This window comes from Leuresthes tenuis, unplaced genomic scaffold (assembly GCF_036924035.1).
Source record: "Leuresthes tenuis unplaced genomic scaffold, fLeuTen1.0.hap1 SCAF_4, whole genome shotgun sequence".
Lineage (NCBI taxonomy): Eukaryota > Metazoa > Chordata > Actinopteri > Atheriniformes > Atherinopsidae > Leuresthes > Leuresthes tenuis.
The window spans coordinates 11,532,333-11,549,083 of record NW_027325358.1 but is presented as its reverse complement, the minus strand read 5'-3'; the positions used below and the strand labels follow the sequence as shown (position 1 = coordinate 11,549,083).

Below are 16,751 nucleotides of genomic sequence, written 5' to 3'. Positions count from 1 at the left end.
CCTAAAAGCAGTACATCAGTCATCAATAAATTATCTTTTTGTAACCCATTGTATATCTCTTTTGATTAAGATATGCAAGGCTTCTGATACTGTGGATCATGCATTATTAAAGTAAAACTAATTAGACCTAGACTGCCAGAATGGCATGTCATTTAATTGAAGAATTCAGGCAGACCTCATTGTATTACTTCTTACTACTTCAGTGCATTCAAAGGTGTGCTCTGTGGATCAGTCCTCCTGAAAATAGAAATGCAAATGTACATCACCTCTGTGATGTACTGGTCTGAACCTACACTAAACCAGGTTCTTTATCAGGGGCAATTCTCATTTACAACAATGCCTCTGAATGTGCTTTGATTAAAAAACATATTTGAACGCTGATTAACTATATCTAATGATGTTGTTAAATATCAAATCTAAATCATTAAATATTCCATCAGTCACGCTCTCTCAGTGCTCTGAGTGTGAATCTGAGGTTTTTTACTCATCTGACATCTCTCAATGACCATTGTTTGTTTTACGATGGTCTGCCTCGTCTGTTCAGACTCAGTCACTGGTTTGTTCTTGCTCAGCTTCCTTTGTACATTTATATTTATATTCAGAGAAAAAAGAAGTCCATACAGAATTCTAAATCTTTTTAATTGATCTACTAAATCCATTAAATCATGTTTTCGTCATTCAAATTGACCCTGAATATCCTGTAAATGTATGCTGTCCTATCCATGTAAATTCTGTCCAGCTGTTTTATATTGTTCTGCTGCCATCTTGATTTACTAAAGCTGAGACTTTTCCTGCCTACATAAAAGTTAGATAGTTAAAGATATGAAAATATATTGCTTCTGGAGGACTTTCAGTGTTTGAAATTTAAGGTAATTTAACATAAAGAAAGACTTTTTGATAAAATAACAAATAAATGTTTATCTGTGTGTGTCGGATCATTTTTCCTCGCAATAATTCCCCTGTTCCACTTTGAATCTGTGCTGTTTTCCTGGAGATCAGAAGAAGTTCAGTGTTGAACTTTGGATGAACAGGGGTCTCATTTCTGGGGTCTTCCTCTGCCCTGTGAGATCATTTGTGAGGTCACAGATGATGTCAGATATCAGATATTACTGTGGGCTCATTTTGTGGATTTGTGACCTTATATCGCTCATATTAATGTGACTCACGCAAAGGTCACTGACTGCGACATTTATCTTTGCTGATGTTGACATGTCTGTGACAACAGGCAATTAACTCTATTCTATATAATTTATGTGATCATTCCTAATATCTCCTAATACATGTGAAAATACACGTGGCATCGTCATACAGCTGTAAAAAACGCAACAGATACAGTGTATCTTTGCACACAAAGATATTAAAGAGCATATGTCAAAACTATCACTGCTCCTCTACTGCATGGTCACAAAAGCATTTGCAGACTTAGGTTAATACTGAACTTTCACAGCATCGTTCAGCTGGTATACACTGATTTTCCTTTGCATATTTTAGCTTTAATCTTCCCTCTCATTTTACCACTAACAGGTTTTTCTCTAATGCTAATTTGCCAATTTCTGAGCAAATGGGCCTGCTTTCTCTCGTTTGCTTTTCAAAAGAAACAAAATTCAAAAACTTCTTACAATTTTGCCCAAAACCAGACTGAATTTGCCAAAATCATTTAAAAAATGATAACCAATTAGTCGCCAGATAGGGGCTTTAGTTATAAAGGCCTAGCACATTGGCTCATTAACTGCTGCTTTACTACAAGGCAGAAGGCTGCATCTGTTTCACTGGATACGCCAGATTGTGACTGCTACTCAAAACTGCATGGAAAAAACTGCAGCGAAGACAAACTATTAACACTTCAAGAGCCATATTTGAAAGACAAGAAAAGAAAGGTCATGGAGAGGTTTCATTCCCGCAAGCCAAAATCTGTAATGAATCGGAAAACAAAAGCAGAGAGAAGGAAGCTGGTAAAAGAGCCGTCAATTACCAGAATGAAATGACAAGCTGCACGATCACCCTCTCAAGTCAAGCAAGGACAAAGATGGAGCTGGAGAGTGGAGACAGGAAGAGAAGAAGTTGAATTTCACTTTGGAACATAATGATGATGATAATTAAATTCATTATCAGAGACCCCTGTGTCCTCACATTACAACCGCTACTTTGGTCAGGACAACTTCAAAAGCCCATGCCAACTCTATGAAGAAGAATAAGCATTTAGACACATCTTTAAAACTAGCCCAAGGACAACAGAATTGGAGGCCAACCACATTGGGAATATGCAGCAAAGAACAGTAGACACAAAAAGCTAAAATGAAGTGGGACAGCATGGTTTTTGAAACACACTCTCCCTCAGTGACAGAGTGGAAAACGAAGACTGCCAAATGCAAACTGCCAAGGGCTGAAAAGTGCTAAACACGGTCCCAGACTTGATACAACATCTTTTAATTAGCTACTTGCAGTCTGAGTTACTGAGTTGTGTATGATATTTACATGATATTTACTTTTATGAGCTGTGTGATCATGCAGGCAGTTTTTTTAGTTTTGTTTTTCTACTTCACTGTGCTCAAATCGGGATTTGACTCAGTTGACAATTTCAAGAGGCAGTGTTTTACTGGATGATCAAGTTCTGTCTTCTTCTGAAAGTAAAAGACAAAGCAGCCTCTGAAAGAATTTACGGTTTCTGATCACATAAACACTTTTGAGACTGACATTTTCTATTTACTGAAGCTGTCAGAAACTCTACATTTCTTTCGACTCTCCTGCTGTGATCTCCCCTCTTTCAACTTCTTGTTACCCTTTTGTCTGAAGAGTAGCGCATCACATTGCAGCTCAATCAACAAACTGAGAGCCTCGCTTACTCTGCTAGATCACATCTGAACAACATATACATAGGACACACATGTCACTTGCTTCCTGGTCTTTGAGTGTAAAGTGCAAAATTAGTAAGTTATTTTGCACATTAGTGTTACTGCTCTGTGTTTGTCTCATTTTTGTCCAACATCTTTGTGATAATCTAAATTTACTATCCCTTTTCTGTTTTTTTTTCCTTCTATTCCCATTTTTCTGGTTCGTTTTCAAGCTTTTTCCTCAACTTACATTCAGCCCCTGACACTGACTCTTTGCACTCTTTTTGCTCCCTTTGACAGGACCAGGAAGGGAGTCGGACTCTGGGATCTCACAATGAGGCCAACAGCCAAAGATGGACAGTAGAGAGGCAGCCCAGACAAAACTCTTTGTCTCAGTTTGAAAAAGATCCACAGGATCCAACACCAACGGCAAGGATTTAAAGGGACATACAAACTATACTGTAATATTTCATAAAATCAACATCATTTGACAAAGAGTTTGATTTAACAATGAATTTATTGTCATGAGCAGTACGATGCAAATGTCTTCAGCCAGCCATCATTTTTTTGTATTTTGTTTCTAAGGAGCTGTGTTTCTTGTAATCTTTCAAAGTGGTCTTGAGTATTGGTTCTCGAAGGCTTTCTGAATTTTTTTTTTTTGTTTTTATAGCCTAGACCTTTTTTTTTAGCCCTTTAGCATTTTCTGCATAACTTTGTTTGCTAAGCCAAATAATAATGACCTTAGATTCTATCAAGCCAAAGAAAAAAAATCACCTAACTTGAGGGATTGTTATTATTGGTTATGGACCCGTGGGTGTTCTTTTATAAATTAATAAAGTGATTAAGAATATGAACCAGTGTTGTCTCTATATATAACAACTGTATAAATCTTTAGCCCCTTTTAAATTAGTAACCTGTTGACACATCATTTGCTCTCATTTCTTTAGGTGTTTTTTATGCAAAATATCACAGATAATGTCGTTTGATAGACATAAATTCAAATTTTGTACCAAAAATGTCATTCCCAAAGAGCTAATAGCCTAAAACTAGGTATACAGGCATGGTGTACAGTGTGTCCTTAAATAATTTAAGAAAAAGTGGAGGACAGAATAAGTGTCAGACTTAAAGAAAAGAAGAAGAAAGGGAAAGACCTTAACAAATGGGAAACAATCCAGAAAGGATCTAAGACAGGACCTGCTGGATACATCGATCATTGATATATATACACTGATCCATCTACTGTGGGCTGAAGCATCTTCTGAAATGGTCTCCATGGAGGAGTGGCTGTCAAGAGGCCACATTATGGAAGGGAAACAGGGTGAAAAGGCTGAGGTATGCAAAATTGGACAAGAACGTGACTGAAAATCAATGACAGCAGATCTTATGGAGTGATGATTCTTCCCTGAGTCCAGACCTCAACGTTTTTGAATCCAATACAATTTTTTATAATACAATCATAATTGAATCAAATCCAATTAATTAAATTCCAAATTGGTCCAATTCATACAGAGACAGTTAAAAAAGTCCCTTAGCTAAGGAAACCAACAGATTACATCGAAATTTCTCTTCAATCCAATACCCATCCAGAGCATCGACAGGGCAACAGTGGAAAGAAAAAACTCTCTTTTAATAGGAAGAAACTGCCATCAGAACCAGACTCAGGGAGGGTGGCCATGAGGAAAGAGAACAGTGAGGAAAAGGCGCATCATTGGAGGTTCCCCAGCAGTCTAGGTTTACAGCAACATAACTATGGGATGTTTCAGGGTTGCCTGAGCCATTCCTATCTATAAGCTTTTAACAACAACCACAAGTAAACCTGCAGTTTGAGAGCTAAGTGCTCTTTTTGGAAAATATATTAGATCTTTAAGATATGGAGCTTGATCATTAAGATCTTTATATGTAAGGAGAAGAAATTTAGATTCTGTTCTGAATCTAACAAGAAGCTAATGAAGAGGAGCTTAAACTAGAAAAATATGATATCTCCTGTTAGTTCTCATCAGAACTCTGGCTGCAGCATTTTGGATGAGCTGGAGGCTTTTCAGAGATTTTTTTGGGACTTTCTAATGATAAAGAATTACAGTAGTCCAATGTTGAAATAACAAATGCATGCATGCACTAGTTTTTCTGCATCACTCTTAGACAGGATATTCCTATTTTTTTTTACCATATTATGAAGGTGAAAGAAGGAAGTCCTAGAAACTTGTTTTATGTGAGTCAAAGCACAGATCCTGGTAAAAAAAAAAATAACTCCAAGAGTCCTCACTGTAGAACTAGAAGCAAAGGAAATGCCATCTTGAGTAACTATAACAACAGCTGGACAGTTTTTTTCCCTGAAGCACTCGGATCCAAAGACAGCAACTTCAATTTTGTCTAAATTTATAAGTAGAAAATGCAGTGTCATCCAAATCTTCGTCTTTGATATGCTTGTAGTCAACCAACTGAGTAGTTTCATCTGGTTTCACAGATGAGTACAGCTGAGTTAAAAGAATCAGTTTAAGCACAGAACCCTGTGATTATGGTGTGCGAGTGTCACGGTTCGTTGGAGAGGTAGGACCCAGATGCAGTTCTTTCAAACGGAACAAGGTTTATTAACAAAAAGGGGACAAGGAGCAAGAACAAAAAGCGCGGCTCAGCCGGATTATCAAAAACACTAAACTATGAAATAACAAAACCATGAGAAACAAAGCAAGACTAAACAAGACTAAGATCGGCAAAACGAGACTTATCTGTGTGGCAAGGCATGAAGGGAGGTAAGGATTCTGCAATGACTGAAAGGAAACCAGAAGACTAAATACTGTGGAGGGAGTGATCAGTGAATGAGGTGCAGCTGTGAACAATGAGCCAGGTGACTTGAGTGAACCGAGGTGGCAGGGGAAAAACATGACTAGAACATAACTGAAGACATGATTAAACATAAATTGTGACAGATAAAACATAGACTGTGACAGTTTGTTCGTGTTACTTTGTTAACACGAACAAACTGGAATCTATCAGATAAATATGACTTAAAGCAGCCTAATGCAGTTCCTTTTATCCCAATAACTCAAGCCTATGTAATGGAATGCTGTGATCTATCGTATCAAATGCAGCACTGAGATCCAACAGAACAAGCACAGAGACCAGTGTGCTATCAGAGGCCAAGAGGAGATCATCAGTAACTTTGACCAGTGCTGTTTCTGTGCTATGATGTGCTCTAAATCCTGACAGAAACTTTTCAAACAGAGACAACTATTACTGAAGACTGTACTGAAGAAATTACCTTTATAAGAGGGTTCAGGCTTTAATGGCGAATAAAGGTGATCATATCATATATGATTTTCAAGCTCCACTGTTTTAGAATGGTACAAACAATGTTTTGACATATTCACCGTATTTTCATTGCACCTACACTATGAACTACTTCAACTTCAAAGTTATTTTCTATAGATCCATTAAGAGTAAATTTGGTCAGTAGGGATCCTTTCAACTTTAAAGTGTGTACAGTAGCTCAACCATAAATCCCATCTCTCCTCTCTGATGGCGCTGATGTTTTTCTTTTTCCCCTTTCTCCATTTCTTTCTAGATTTCTAAATGTCTGTCAAAAACGATGCATGTTTACGCTGAGTTGCTTACGTTGAGACTTATTTCTTTGTTCATTTTACTTTGGCACACCGCCTATACGTACTCTTTTCCTCCCAGAAAACCGTTTGATTGTGCTGTGGGTTTAAGTGATGTATTTTTGTTAAAGCAGCTGTATCATTTCCGTTTCCAATTGGTTACAGCGTGGAAGGTGTGGTCTGGATGCTGCATCTGTTGAGCACTTTAATGTCAAACAACAAATTTTACAGAAACGAACTGTAGTCATGTGTGTGGTGGATTTAGATTTTTAGACCGTTTTAGATATGAGTTTCTAAGGTTTTTCTTCCCATCTGTAGCAGGACTGAATAAATGATCGTCTCTTCTAAACGAAATTTAACAAAAGCTGCGAGGTTCCAAGCTTTGACGCTCGAACTGAACTCCGATTGAAGTTTGGGAGAAAAGGCGGATATTTAGTCGAGGATAAGGACCGACTTTCAGGTTTACACTTGACAGAGCGAGCGCTTCCCTCCGGCATTATGCGCTTCTCGCCGTGTGCGTAAGCTGCTGTGTGGTGTCCTCACATTATGAGACGCCATGGCATGGTGTGACCGAAGGGTTCAGACTTTGTTGGCTATCGTGGGGGCCTTCGCTGCCTTCAGCCTCATGACCATCGCCATCGGCACCGACTACTGGCTTTATTCTCGGGCGTACATCTGTAATGCCACTAATGTCACAAACGACGAAACCCAGATGCAAACCAAGAAAGTCAAAGGGGATCTAACGCACTCAGGGCTGTGGAGGATCTGTTGTATTGAAGGTAAATATTAAGTGTACTATATCAGCTTGTCTGTACAAACTTTTTTTCCCTTTTTTTAAGACTATCTTTTTCAAAGAGTAGCCTTTTCACTGCATGCGAAATTAACATCTGGGAACTCAGGAAAAAAACGCCTTTAGTTTTCATTTTTTCTTTAGCAAAATGTACAAAATCGTTCGCAACAATTGTACGATAGTTTGTGTAGTGACGCACAGAAATTGCTCCTCTATTAGAATATTACAAGATAACATTTCCAAGTTACAAGACTATGGTGTTTTATGTGAGCGCAAAGGCAGCGCTGTTTGTGCGTAATGAAACGTTTACGCCTCTTGCAAAAAAGTATTGGTGGCAAAAAGACAAGACACGTCATACACAATCCTTTCGCTTTTTCCTTTCAGTTTTTTTATTTCATTTTATTTTTTACGTTCAAACATGACATCGTTTTATGCATCGAAGACTTAATGTTTAAAGTGCAGTCCTAATCTTTGTATTGAAATGATACTAAAATATTGAACTAAAATCTAAAGAAGCGGTCTTCCGGCAAGAAGCTGATTTAAGGTTCTGGAGAGATTGCCCTTTTCTCATTTGTTCTACACCTCGCTCATGTTTCCAGAGACACTTCTGAGCAGTTTGGGGCTGGGCGTCTTGTCTTTGGACAACAGGTCGATGATATTTTGACAAGTCTGAACATATTCAGATGTAATATTCATTCATTAGAAACAAGCTTTAGCAATTCTATCAACAGGTTGATACGTGAAAAGTAGCGACTCCACCATCGGCCCCTACATTAAGGCGCTGTCAGTTGCCAGTGGTTCTAAAATCCTCCCTCTAATCATTTGTTCACTTTCAATGAAAAACACACCAACTAAGGGAACTAAATTCACAGATAATTTTGCGTTGTCAAGATAGATCAGCTGCCGTTGGTCTGGTGTGGCAGGGAGAGAAAGCCACTGTACTGACATGTTGTTTCGTCTTTCCATACAGTTAGACAGATAAAAGAGAACTCACATCTGAGACTGAACCTCTGTACCATTATTACACATTTTTTATTTATTTAATGTGAAAAAATGAATAGCTTTTAATGGATTTCCAATAAAACACTTTCTCTCTCCTCTGGCTTGGGAACAGACCACAGCACAGCTGAAATGGATTGCAGTGTTCTTAAACGTGATTTGCATTTCCCACTCTGCTGGCATAGTTACAGGTGTTGCACGTGGAGCAGAACTGGATGTAACACATTGTCAGTCATTGTCAGATGTGCCTACAGCGACCACATTTCAAAACACAACTCAAAATCATTATTTTGCGTTCTTCTCACTCTGAATATTGTCTTTTCACAGTCAATTATTTTTTTTTGTTTGTTTGTTTGGGTGATTTTGCAGCCTGTGGGCAATATGGAGTCCAAGTCCACATGTCGTATCATGTAAAATGAGGTTAATAAATAATGGGTTAGCCTCACTAGATGGCAAACCTTGCAGGAGAAATTAGGCTTGTCCATGTGCCAAACAAACAACTGTATGAGGGCTGTGTCTTGCAGAGCAAATTACAGGTTTACTGAAGATGTGCATGATGGAGAAAGAACTTTTTAAAGAAAATCATTCTAAAATATATCACGTGAACTCTTACTGAAGGAATATGACAGTGTTGTCTAAACATATTGGAGTGGAGCTGAAGATATTATGTCTTTCAAACTTTCAAAATATGTTTAATTTAAGATGGTCAAACCCTTCTTATTTGCAGATTTTTCCTGGGGTGCATCATAAAGCTTAGTGTTGTGTGTGTGTGTGTGTGTGTGTGTGTGTTAGCCTGGTGAATGCATTAGTAAGATGTCAAAGGCGTTCTCTGAGAAGCAAAGCTAGAAATGTGATTCTGGGTTGCCGGGGGTAGGTTGCCATGGTGAAGCTATGCTGAGTAATAAAAGATGGGCTCCGGTCTTCCAGACAGATGGGCTCTGGGGAGATTCCTCCCCCACTGAGCTGGCTCTCTTTCTCTTTGCTCCTTCATTCTACCATCATCCCCCCAGTTATATCCATATTGGCCCTCTGTGTATAACTTGACTCTTTTATGTTATCTTTTACTCTACTTCGAATGACACAATCAGTGAATTCAACCAAATATACTACTCTTATAGATTTATATAAATGCTAGATACAGCTGGAATTATGCCACCCAGTGACTGTGCTTCTGTTACAGTGTGCTTTCTACACAACTGTTCAAAAGGAAACAGATATAGACTTAAAGAGCAGAAATTCTCAAGCCCAACAGGGAAGTGGGTTATTGGGAAACAGTGGTGATAAGAGCACTGTTAAAAAGATGCAGAATAAGCGTTCAAAGAGACTGCAAGAGTGATTTTGACAGACTGAGGTTGTTTCATAACTTAATCCCTGCTTCATCTTAATTTTCTTTCCTGGCTGCCACAGACATCAAACTTAAAAAAAAGGTGAATTTCAAAGACAAGTGACACATCAATCAAATGTGTGCTGGGGGCAATGATGACATACCTTAAGAGTACTTAATGTGTGTCATAACATGCATATTAACCTAAAATTGGTGAATGCATGCCTAACCACATAAAGTATTTTAAAAAATGCCTTGTGGCCACATGATGCATAGAGTCACTCAGACACAGATGAACAGCCAGTGATTACAGCTAATCAGCCAATATTCACTCCGATTTGGATTTTTTTATGCCACAGCTGAGCTCACAACTGGCCACACTCACAGCGAATGGTAAACACCCTATCAAAAAAAAGGAAAAAAATTCTAAAATGAAATTCTATTTCTAGTATTTGCAACAGTATGCTCCATTAATTCGGAATGTTATCAGTCAGACACTGTTAATTGGTTTGGAAGGCACCCTGTAGAGACTCCTTGGAAACACAAAAGTTACATTCAGAATTTTTTTCTATCTACTAACAACGTCAAAATGTCCTGTACATTTACTAATGACAGATTAGTTCAAAGTTGGTTGAGTTTGACTTTCAACTTCATTTGGGGTTTACCATCGCACTTTGGAAATGTGTATTTTACTCAAATGAATGGGTAATTCAGAAATTCATGCTCTGTGCTCTGAACGAAAAAGGAAAATTCCTCAACAATTCAGACTTCTATCAGCAATAAATACAAAAGCTACACTTTTTGATGGTATAGGATTGTATTATATTGGATTAAAACCTCAGAATCTGGATGCATAAAACTACATATTCATTATGAAAAAAACACTATCCTTTGGAAGAAGACAAACACATGATCTGCTTTATCTGAGACTGAAAATGTCCAATTGCAGTCACAATGCTCTGATTTGATGATTGCATACATGTCTGACTACAGTGGTAATTTCCTCCCGACAGCAGAGTGACCGTGATCAGAAGTTTTCATTTCTAGATACGACTAAACACACCCCCATCATATTCAAGAGTATTGTTTGTTTCCATTGGTGATTGGGGATTTAAAGTGTCTGGAAACAGAGATTTTCATTCAGTGTCAGTCAAGTCAGATTTATTTGTACAGCACATTTCATGTACAAAACAATTCAAAGTGCTTTACATAAAATAAAAGCATTGCAGCTGGGAGTGGAAGAAGCGTAAAAAATACATAAAAGAATATAAAGACAAAGAAAATAATTAAAATTATTAAAAAGAAGCAACAGTTTAGATAAAATAAAAATATATCGTGCAGATTTCATGCATAGACGCATGAGAAAAGAAATGTTTTAAACCTGGATTCTAAAAATGTCTACATTTGGTGACAGTTTAATCTCCACTGGCAGTTTGTTGTCAATGCCCTTGGAAAAGCTTGTTTACTCTGTGATTACAGCACTGATGCATAAAAATTAACTTTTTAGATTTTAAAGCATCAAATTCCTCCTTCAAGATGACATCTTTTCTCGGGACATTCTTGTATTTTTCAACAAGACAATGCAAAACCACATTCCACAAAGGTGTTGCTGTAGAAGAAGAGGATACGGGTCTGCCTGCTGCCATGACCCCACCCCAACAGAGAATCTGTTAAGAGTTTTGAAATTAAAAATTAAACAATAACCCTTTATTGTTGCACAGTTTAACACATGTTGGCATGAATAATTTGGCATAACAACACCTGAAAGGCTATATTACCGGTACTTGAACATCTTAATGCCAGAACATCTTTAAAGTGTTGTAATGGCATGGCAACATTACAAAGAAGTAAAAGCATATGGTCCCAGCTATGAATGGATGCATATTAACCACTGAGATGAAGTTGATGATAAAAACTATTAAATATCTTGGGAAGTCAGCATAAATGTAGGAATCACTCCTGCATTTTCTATACTGTCCCAATGTTTTTCTTATTGCACATATTGTATGTTCATGCAGCACCACTCTACAACCGCCTTTACTAATAAGCTTAAATCAGGGGCAACGTGGGGTTTCAGTGTCATGCTCAGACACTTCAACACTGGAGATCAGCTATCACAAGAATTTCACATGCTTTTAGACTACCCGAGTAAGCGCAACAATCCAAGCTGTCTGTGTTAATTTTAGTCTACTTTAGGTGTTTATACATGATATTACTTTCAAACATACGATACTTGTGCCACTAATAGTCTGAATGTGCACTTCTGGTGTCTTACATAGTTTTAGAGCAATCTATGCAGTAACATAGACAGAACTCACAGGACACAGTGGCAAATAAGGAGTTAGACTTTTAATTCAAAGTCTAATCCTTAAATATTCATAATCTTCTATGTTTTATTCTCTTAAAATTTGAGTTTCTTGGTGAAGAGACTGGGTCTTTGAATAGAAGGTGCCTAAGTCCCTTAAATCCAAACCAGCCTGTCCTCAAATGGTTTCTGATATAGTTAGAGGGAGAACATGAAATTTTACCTATAACTTAGGTATTATATGCACAGAATCAACAATGTTCCATGTTGACTGAAAGATTGACTGATGATTGGTTAATTTAAATCGCTCTTATGCTAGAGCTTCTCATGACAAATATTATTATAAGAAGATACAACTTTACTTTAGCTGTTGTAATTTTTCTTACATGTGCTGATCATGTAGTTAATGTAGGCATAAGTCACAATTGCCCTTACTGTGCTTTTGGCTTCTCCACAGGTATAAACAAAGGAAGCTGTTTCCGGATCAATCATTTTCCAGAGGACAACGACTATGATACAGACAGCTCAGAGTACATCTTACGTAAGTCAGTGCAACCTCTTCATCTTCAAACACCTCAGTGCTTAATCATTTCTCCTTTTTTTCTTCAGTGATGATGGAGTTATCACAAGGGTACTTAATGTGTCATGACATCTCTATCCCCTCCATTAAAAAGCCTGATGTCATGACAGTAATTGCAGCTCTGCTGATAATGAAGTGTGTAGCTTGAGATCAGCTTCAGTCGACATTCCATATATTGTGTTTACATTGTTGCCGTTTGCCCTACAGCTTTTCTATTTATTTTGCTGTCTGAATCAATTAATTTCAATATACACAGGAAAATTACACTGCGCTCACTTAATTTATAGCATGAAAAGGAAGTAAAAGTTTCTAATCAGCCACTAGTACCTCTACAAACATTAACCTGTTGAACATCTGAATGTTTTTGGGCATCTTTCATTCCCCTCATTTCAATTGAAGCAGACTTATTGTGTGTTAGGTTTATATATCCCTTTTATGTACTTCTATTTCAGGAACAGCTTGACTGCACAGCCATTCCAATACCTCTCATGAATGCAGTGACTAAAGCTTTAACCTTTATGAAAATTCTTATTGAATTGCAGCAGCAAATAACATAACATAGACAAACTATTTGTTTTAATTAAACCCTTTTTAATTACAATTATTGCAACAACACATGAGAGAATGAGTGAAACCCATCCATCCGTTCACCCATTTCGTAAACGTGCATAATCCAAGTCAGGGCAGCTGAAGCCTATAATTGGGATGACATAGCTTTGTTATTCATGGAACAAGAGCATGTGGCAGAGGTTTATGCTCTGGATTTGTCAGAGACTTTAGAATATGTGGCCAAAATTCTAAAAAATAATTACTTATCTTTAGCTTTACCAAGTATTTCAGGTGCCAAAATAAAACAAAAATAAATAAAAATAAACTTTGGCAAAAAAGGGAAAATCAGGAGAAAAACTGATAACGATGATAAAGAGCTCATATCCCAAATGAATCTAAAAAATAAAAGGCCAACACTGATGTTTGCCTGAGTTACAGTGAGGCATTGTTGCCTCACAGTTTCAGAACTGGATACTGTTGGTGGGTAGGCTGTCACTGTGTTGCATGAATTTTCTCATGCAACATAGATCTCTCTTCTCTTCTCACAGTCTTAAGACATGCATGCTAGGATAACTGTTGATTCTAAGCCGGCCATACGTGTGAGTGTGAGCATGCATTGTCAGCATCGTGTCAGGATGAGAATTCATGAATTGAACCTGTAGACACAGCAGTCACCTACTGGCAAACCAAAGAAAAATAGTTAGCCGGATATAAGATTGTATTTTTGCACCAACAAGGTACCAAAGACAAAGTATTAGCCAAAGACATGGCATTTGTCAGCATGGTGCAGTGTTCTTTAAAACAACTGAAGTAAATAAATAAGTGAAAAAAGAAGAAGTAGTAGACATAGAACTACCAACGAAGGAAAGCAATTTCTGAGGGTGATGTCCTTAAGAAATAGAAAAAAGTCCAGCAAAGACAGGACCTGAGAGACCTGAGTAGATGATCCATCAACTGTTCACTGAAGCCTCATCAGAAATGGTCTTCAAGGAAAGGAAATTCTTAAGAAAGCTAAACAGGTAGAAAAGGCTGACGTATGCCAAATGACACAAGAATTGTACTGAAAATCAGTGGCTTTAGGTCTTATGGTATGACAAATCCTCCTCAGAACCTTGACGTTAATATATTACTGAAGCAGTTTGAGATCATCTTGATAGAGAATGGAGCAAAAGGAATCCAACATCCAAAAAAGCGTTTTGGGATGTGCTTCAAGAAGTCTGGAGAACTACTTCTGGACTACTTAAAGAAATGACAAGAAATCAAGAAAGAAGTCTAAGAGGGTTCAGACTGTATTGAAGAATAAAGGTGCTCATACCAAATATTGACTTTTAAACTCATTAGAATTGTAGAAACTCTGTTTTTGCCTTCTACACTGTATATCTATTTGTATTTGCTGACTGTAAGAAAAAAAAAAAAGGGTGGCTCAAGACATTTGCACAGCACTGTATGTGATAAGCTAATATCGGTGGCTAACGTTAGCCATTGTCAGGACGCCTTTATTTTGTCCGTGAACAGGTATAGTGCGTGCATCAAGCCTATTCCCAATTCTCAGCACCATCCTCCTGATGTTGGGTGGCCTGTGTGTCGGGGTTGGACGCATCTACAGCAGCAAGAACAACATCCTGCTTAGTGCAGGCATCTTCTTTGTGGCTGCAGGTAGGACAGTGCACTGAAGATAAAGACACAAACTGGGTTAACAACAAAATGTACATGCACAGCCTGTACATAAAAAAGTCGTAGAAGAGGTTTCTTAAATCCTTACAGCTCATCTTCCACACACTCACACGATAATGTGTTACAAAGGAGCGACATAATCTGATGACACCACAATGTGAGGCTTTTTCTTATTGTCAACCATTTCCCTCTACATATTTTTCTTACTCATCTGTCATTCTGTGCAGGCCTGAGCAACATCATCGGCATCATTGTCTACATCTCCAGCAATGCCGGAGATCCAAGTGACAAGAAAGATGAGGACAAGAAGAACCAGTACAACTACGGCTGGTCCTTCTACTTTGGTGCCCTCTCCTTCATCGTGGCTGAGTCAGTGGGCGTTCTTGCAGTCAACATATACATTGAAAAAAACAAAGAGACACGCTTCCGAGCCAAACGTGACTTCATCAAAACGACCTCTTCCTCTTCACCATACTCTCGCATACCAAGTTACCGCTACAGACGGAGACGTTCACGCTCCAGTTCGAGGTCAACTGACCCTTCCCGTGAGCCGTCCCCAGTGGGAATGAAGATTGGTGGAGGGTCTGGAGGGGGAGGGTTGGGGATGGGTTTGCCGATGGGGGATATATCCCTGTATACATTCAGCAGGGACCCATTGAAGGTTGGAAGTGGGACTGCAGGGCACTACAGCCCTGAGAGGGATACTGGGTTTTTACAAGTCCACAACTGCTTTCAGAAAGATGTGAAAGATGGAGCAAACCGAAGAACCACGCCAGTATGAGGTCAGGAGTGTGTCGATGTGTTAAACAATTAGCTCAATGGAGCTCATTAATTGTTGTACAAATGTTGAGAAAGGACAGCTGCACTGCATAACTGTTTAGGCAGCAGTGATGTTGAAAGGTCAGATTTGCTTTTCTTGTTTCCCTGTGACAAAAATGTGCCAATGTGTGATTTGGTGGAAGACAAAAAAAGCTTTTAAACTCTCTGAAACATCTACTTTAAGAAATGATTGCAGATACATTTAGCAATACTTGATGGGGTTAATTCTGAAATGTGATGCCTGCTATTTGAAAAGGTATGTTCTGCTCTTCATGCTGAAAAGCATTGAAACTATGGTTGTCATGTTTTGTTTTGTTTTCTCATGTGAAGTAGTGTTTTGCTCTGAGACAAAATAATGTTTGTGTCTGAAATTGTTTGCTAAAAGTAAGTGACGTGTGCGATCAAAGCATTATCATATCGTAATGGTTTGTAACTTAACACAAATGGTGCTAACTAAACCTGTCCACCTTTGACAGTCTTAAGCCCCATCAACAACAATCTAAATACTCTCACTGTATCTCAATAACCTCTCTCAAGCCTGTGTGTGAGTCATGTGATAAATGTGTGTGTTGCAGTATGTGGGTGTGTGTTTGTGGCTCTGAGACAATGCCACACTGACACAATCACTTTCTGAATTTCTGTAAATAGATATTATAAAGAATGGCAACACTCACAGTAATGCCAGTACATTCCAGTACACTGTGTGATGTATCAATGTAAACATTATTTAAACAGACTGCTCTCCATTCGCTCAGGGATGATGTGTGGAACAATTAATTCCTCACTGAAGCCAGGCAGACTGTTGGAATTGGCAAGTTTAAAAAAACAGAGAAAGCCCATGCTCTGTGTCGCTAATTAACTTTTAGCATTAGATTATCTTCTTTTCTGCTGTCACTGCCTTTGTGTTAAAAGAGTTTTTGTGCATATTTTTTCTATCATGCTGAAAGAAAGTTCCCCCGTAGACTCATGTTTACAGTATTTGTGTTGTACAGCTCCATGTCAGCAAGAACTGTTTCAAAAGTTTTCATTTTCAATGAACTGACAAAAAAAAATTAATAAATGAATTTGCGTCAGGATTTAGGTTCATAACTTTTTTTTTTCCGCAGCTGATTGATATTGGACATTTCGCTTCATCGTGGCAATTGATAGTTACAGTTGGGTTCAGAACCTATTAACTGGATTTAGAATAGCAAAAGTAACTCTGTAGTTTACTCTGTAGTTTTTGTTTCAGATTGACCAAATGACCTTTTTTTTCACTGCCAGCTTATTAACTGTTTTACAAAA

At 38.0% G+C, this 16,751-nt stretch overlaps 1 protein-coding gene across 1 annotated transcript; it reads left to right on the top strand.

The window, feature by feature from the left end:
- The first annotated feature begins 6,671 nt into the window (after nucleotides 1-6,671).
- LOC140305003 (voltage-dependent calcium channel gamma-4 subunit-like) lies at nucleotides 6,672-16,142 on the top strand. The gene is made up of 4 exons (XM_072383790.1): nucleotides 6,672-7,206; nucleotides 12,303-12,386; nucleotides 14,490-14,630; nucleotides 14,876-16,142. Exons 1-4 carry the CDS (start codon nucleotides 6,984-6,986, stop codon nucleotides 15,427-15,429), a joined length of 1,002 nt encoding a protein of 333 aa, XP_072239891.1. The 5' UTR covers nucleotides 6,672-6,983; the 3' UTR covers nucleotides 15,430-16,142.
- Nucleotides 16,143-16,751: the final 609 nt, after the last annotated feature.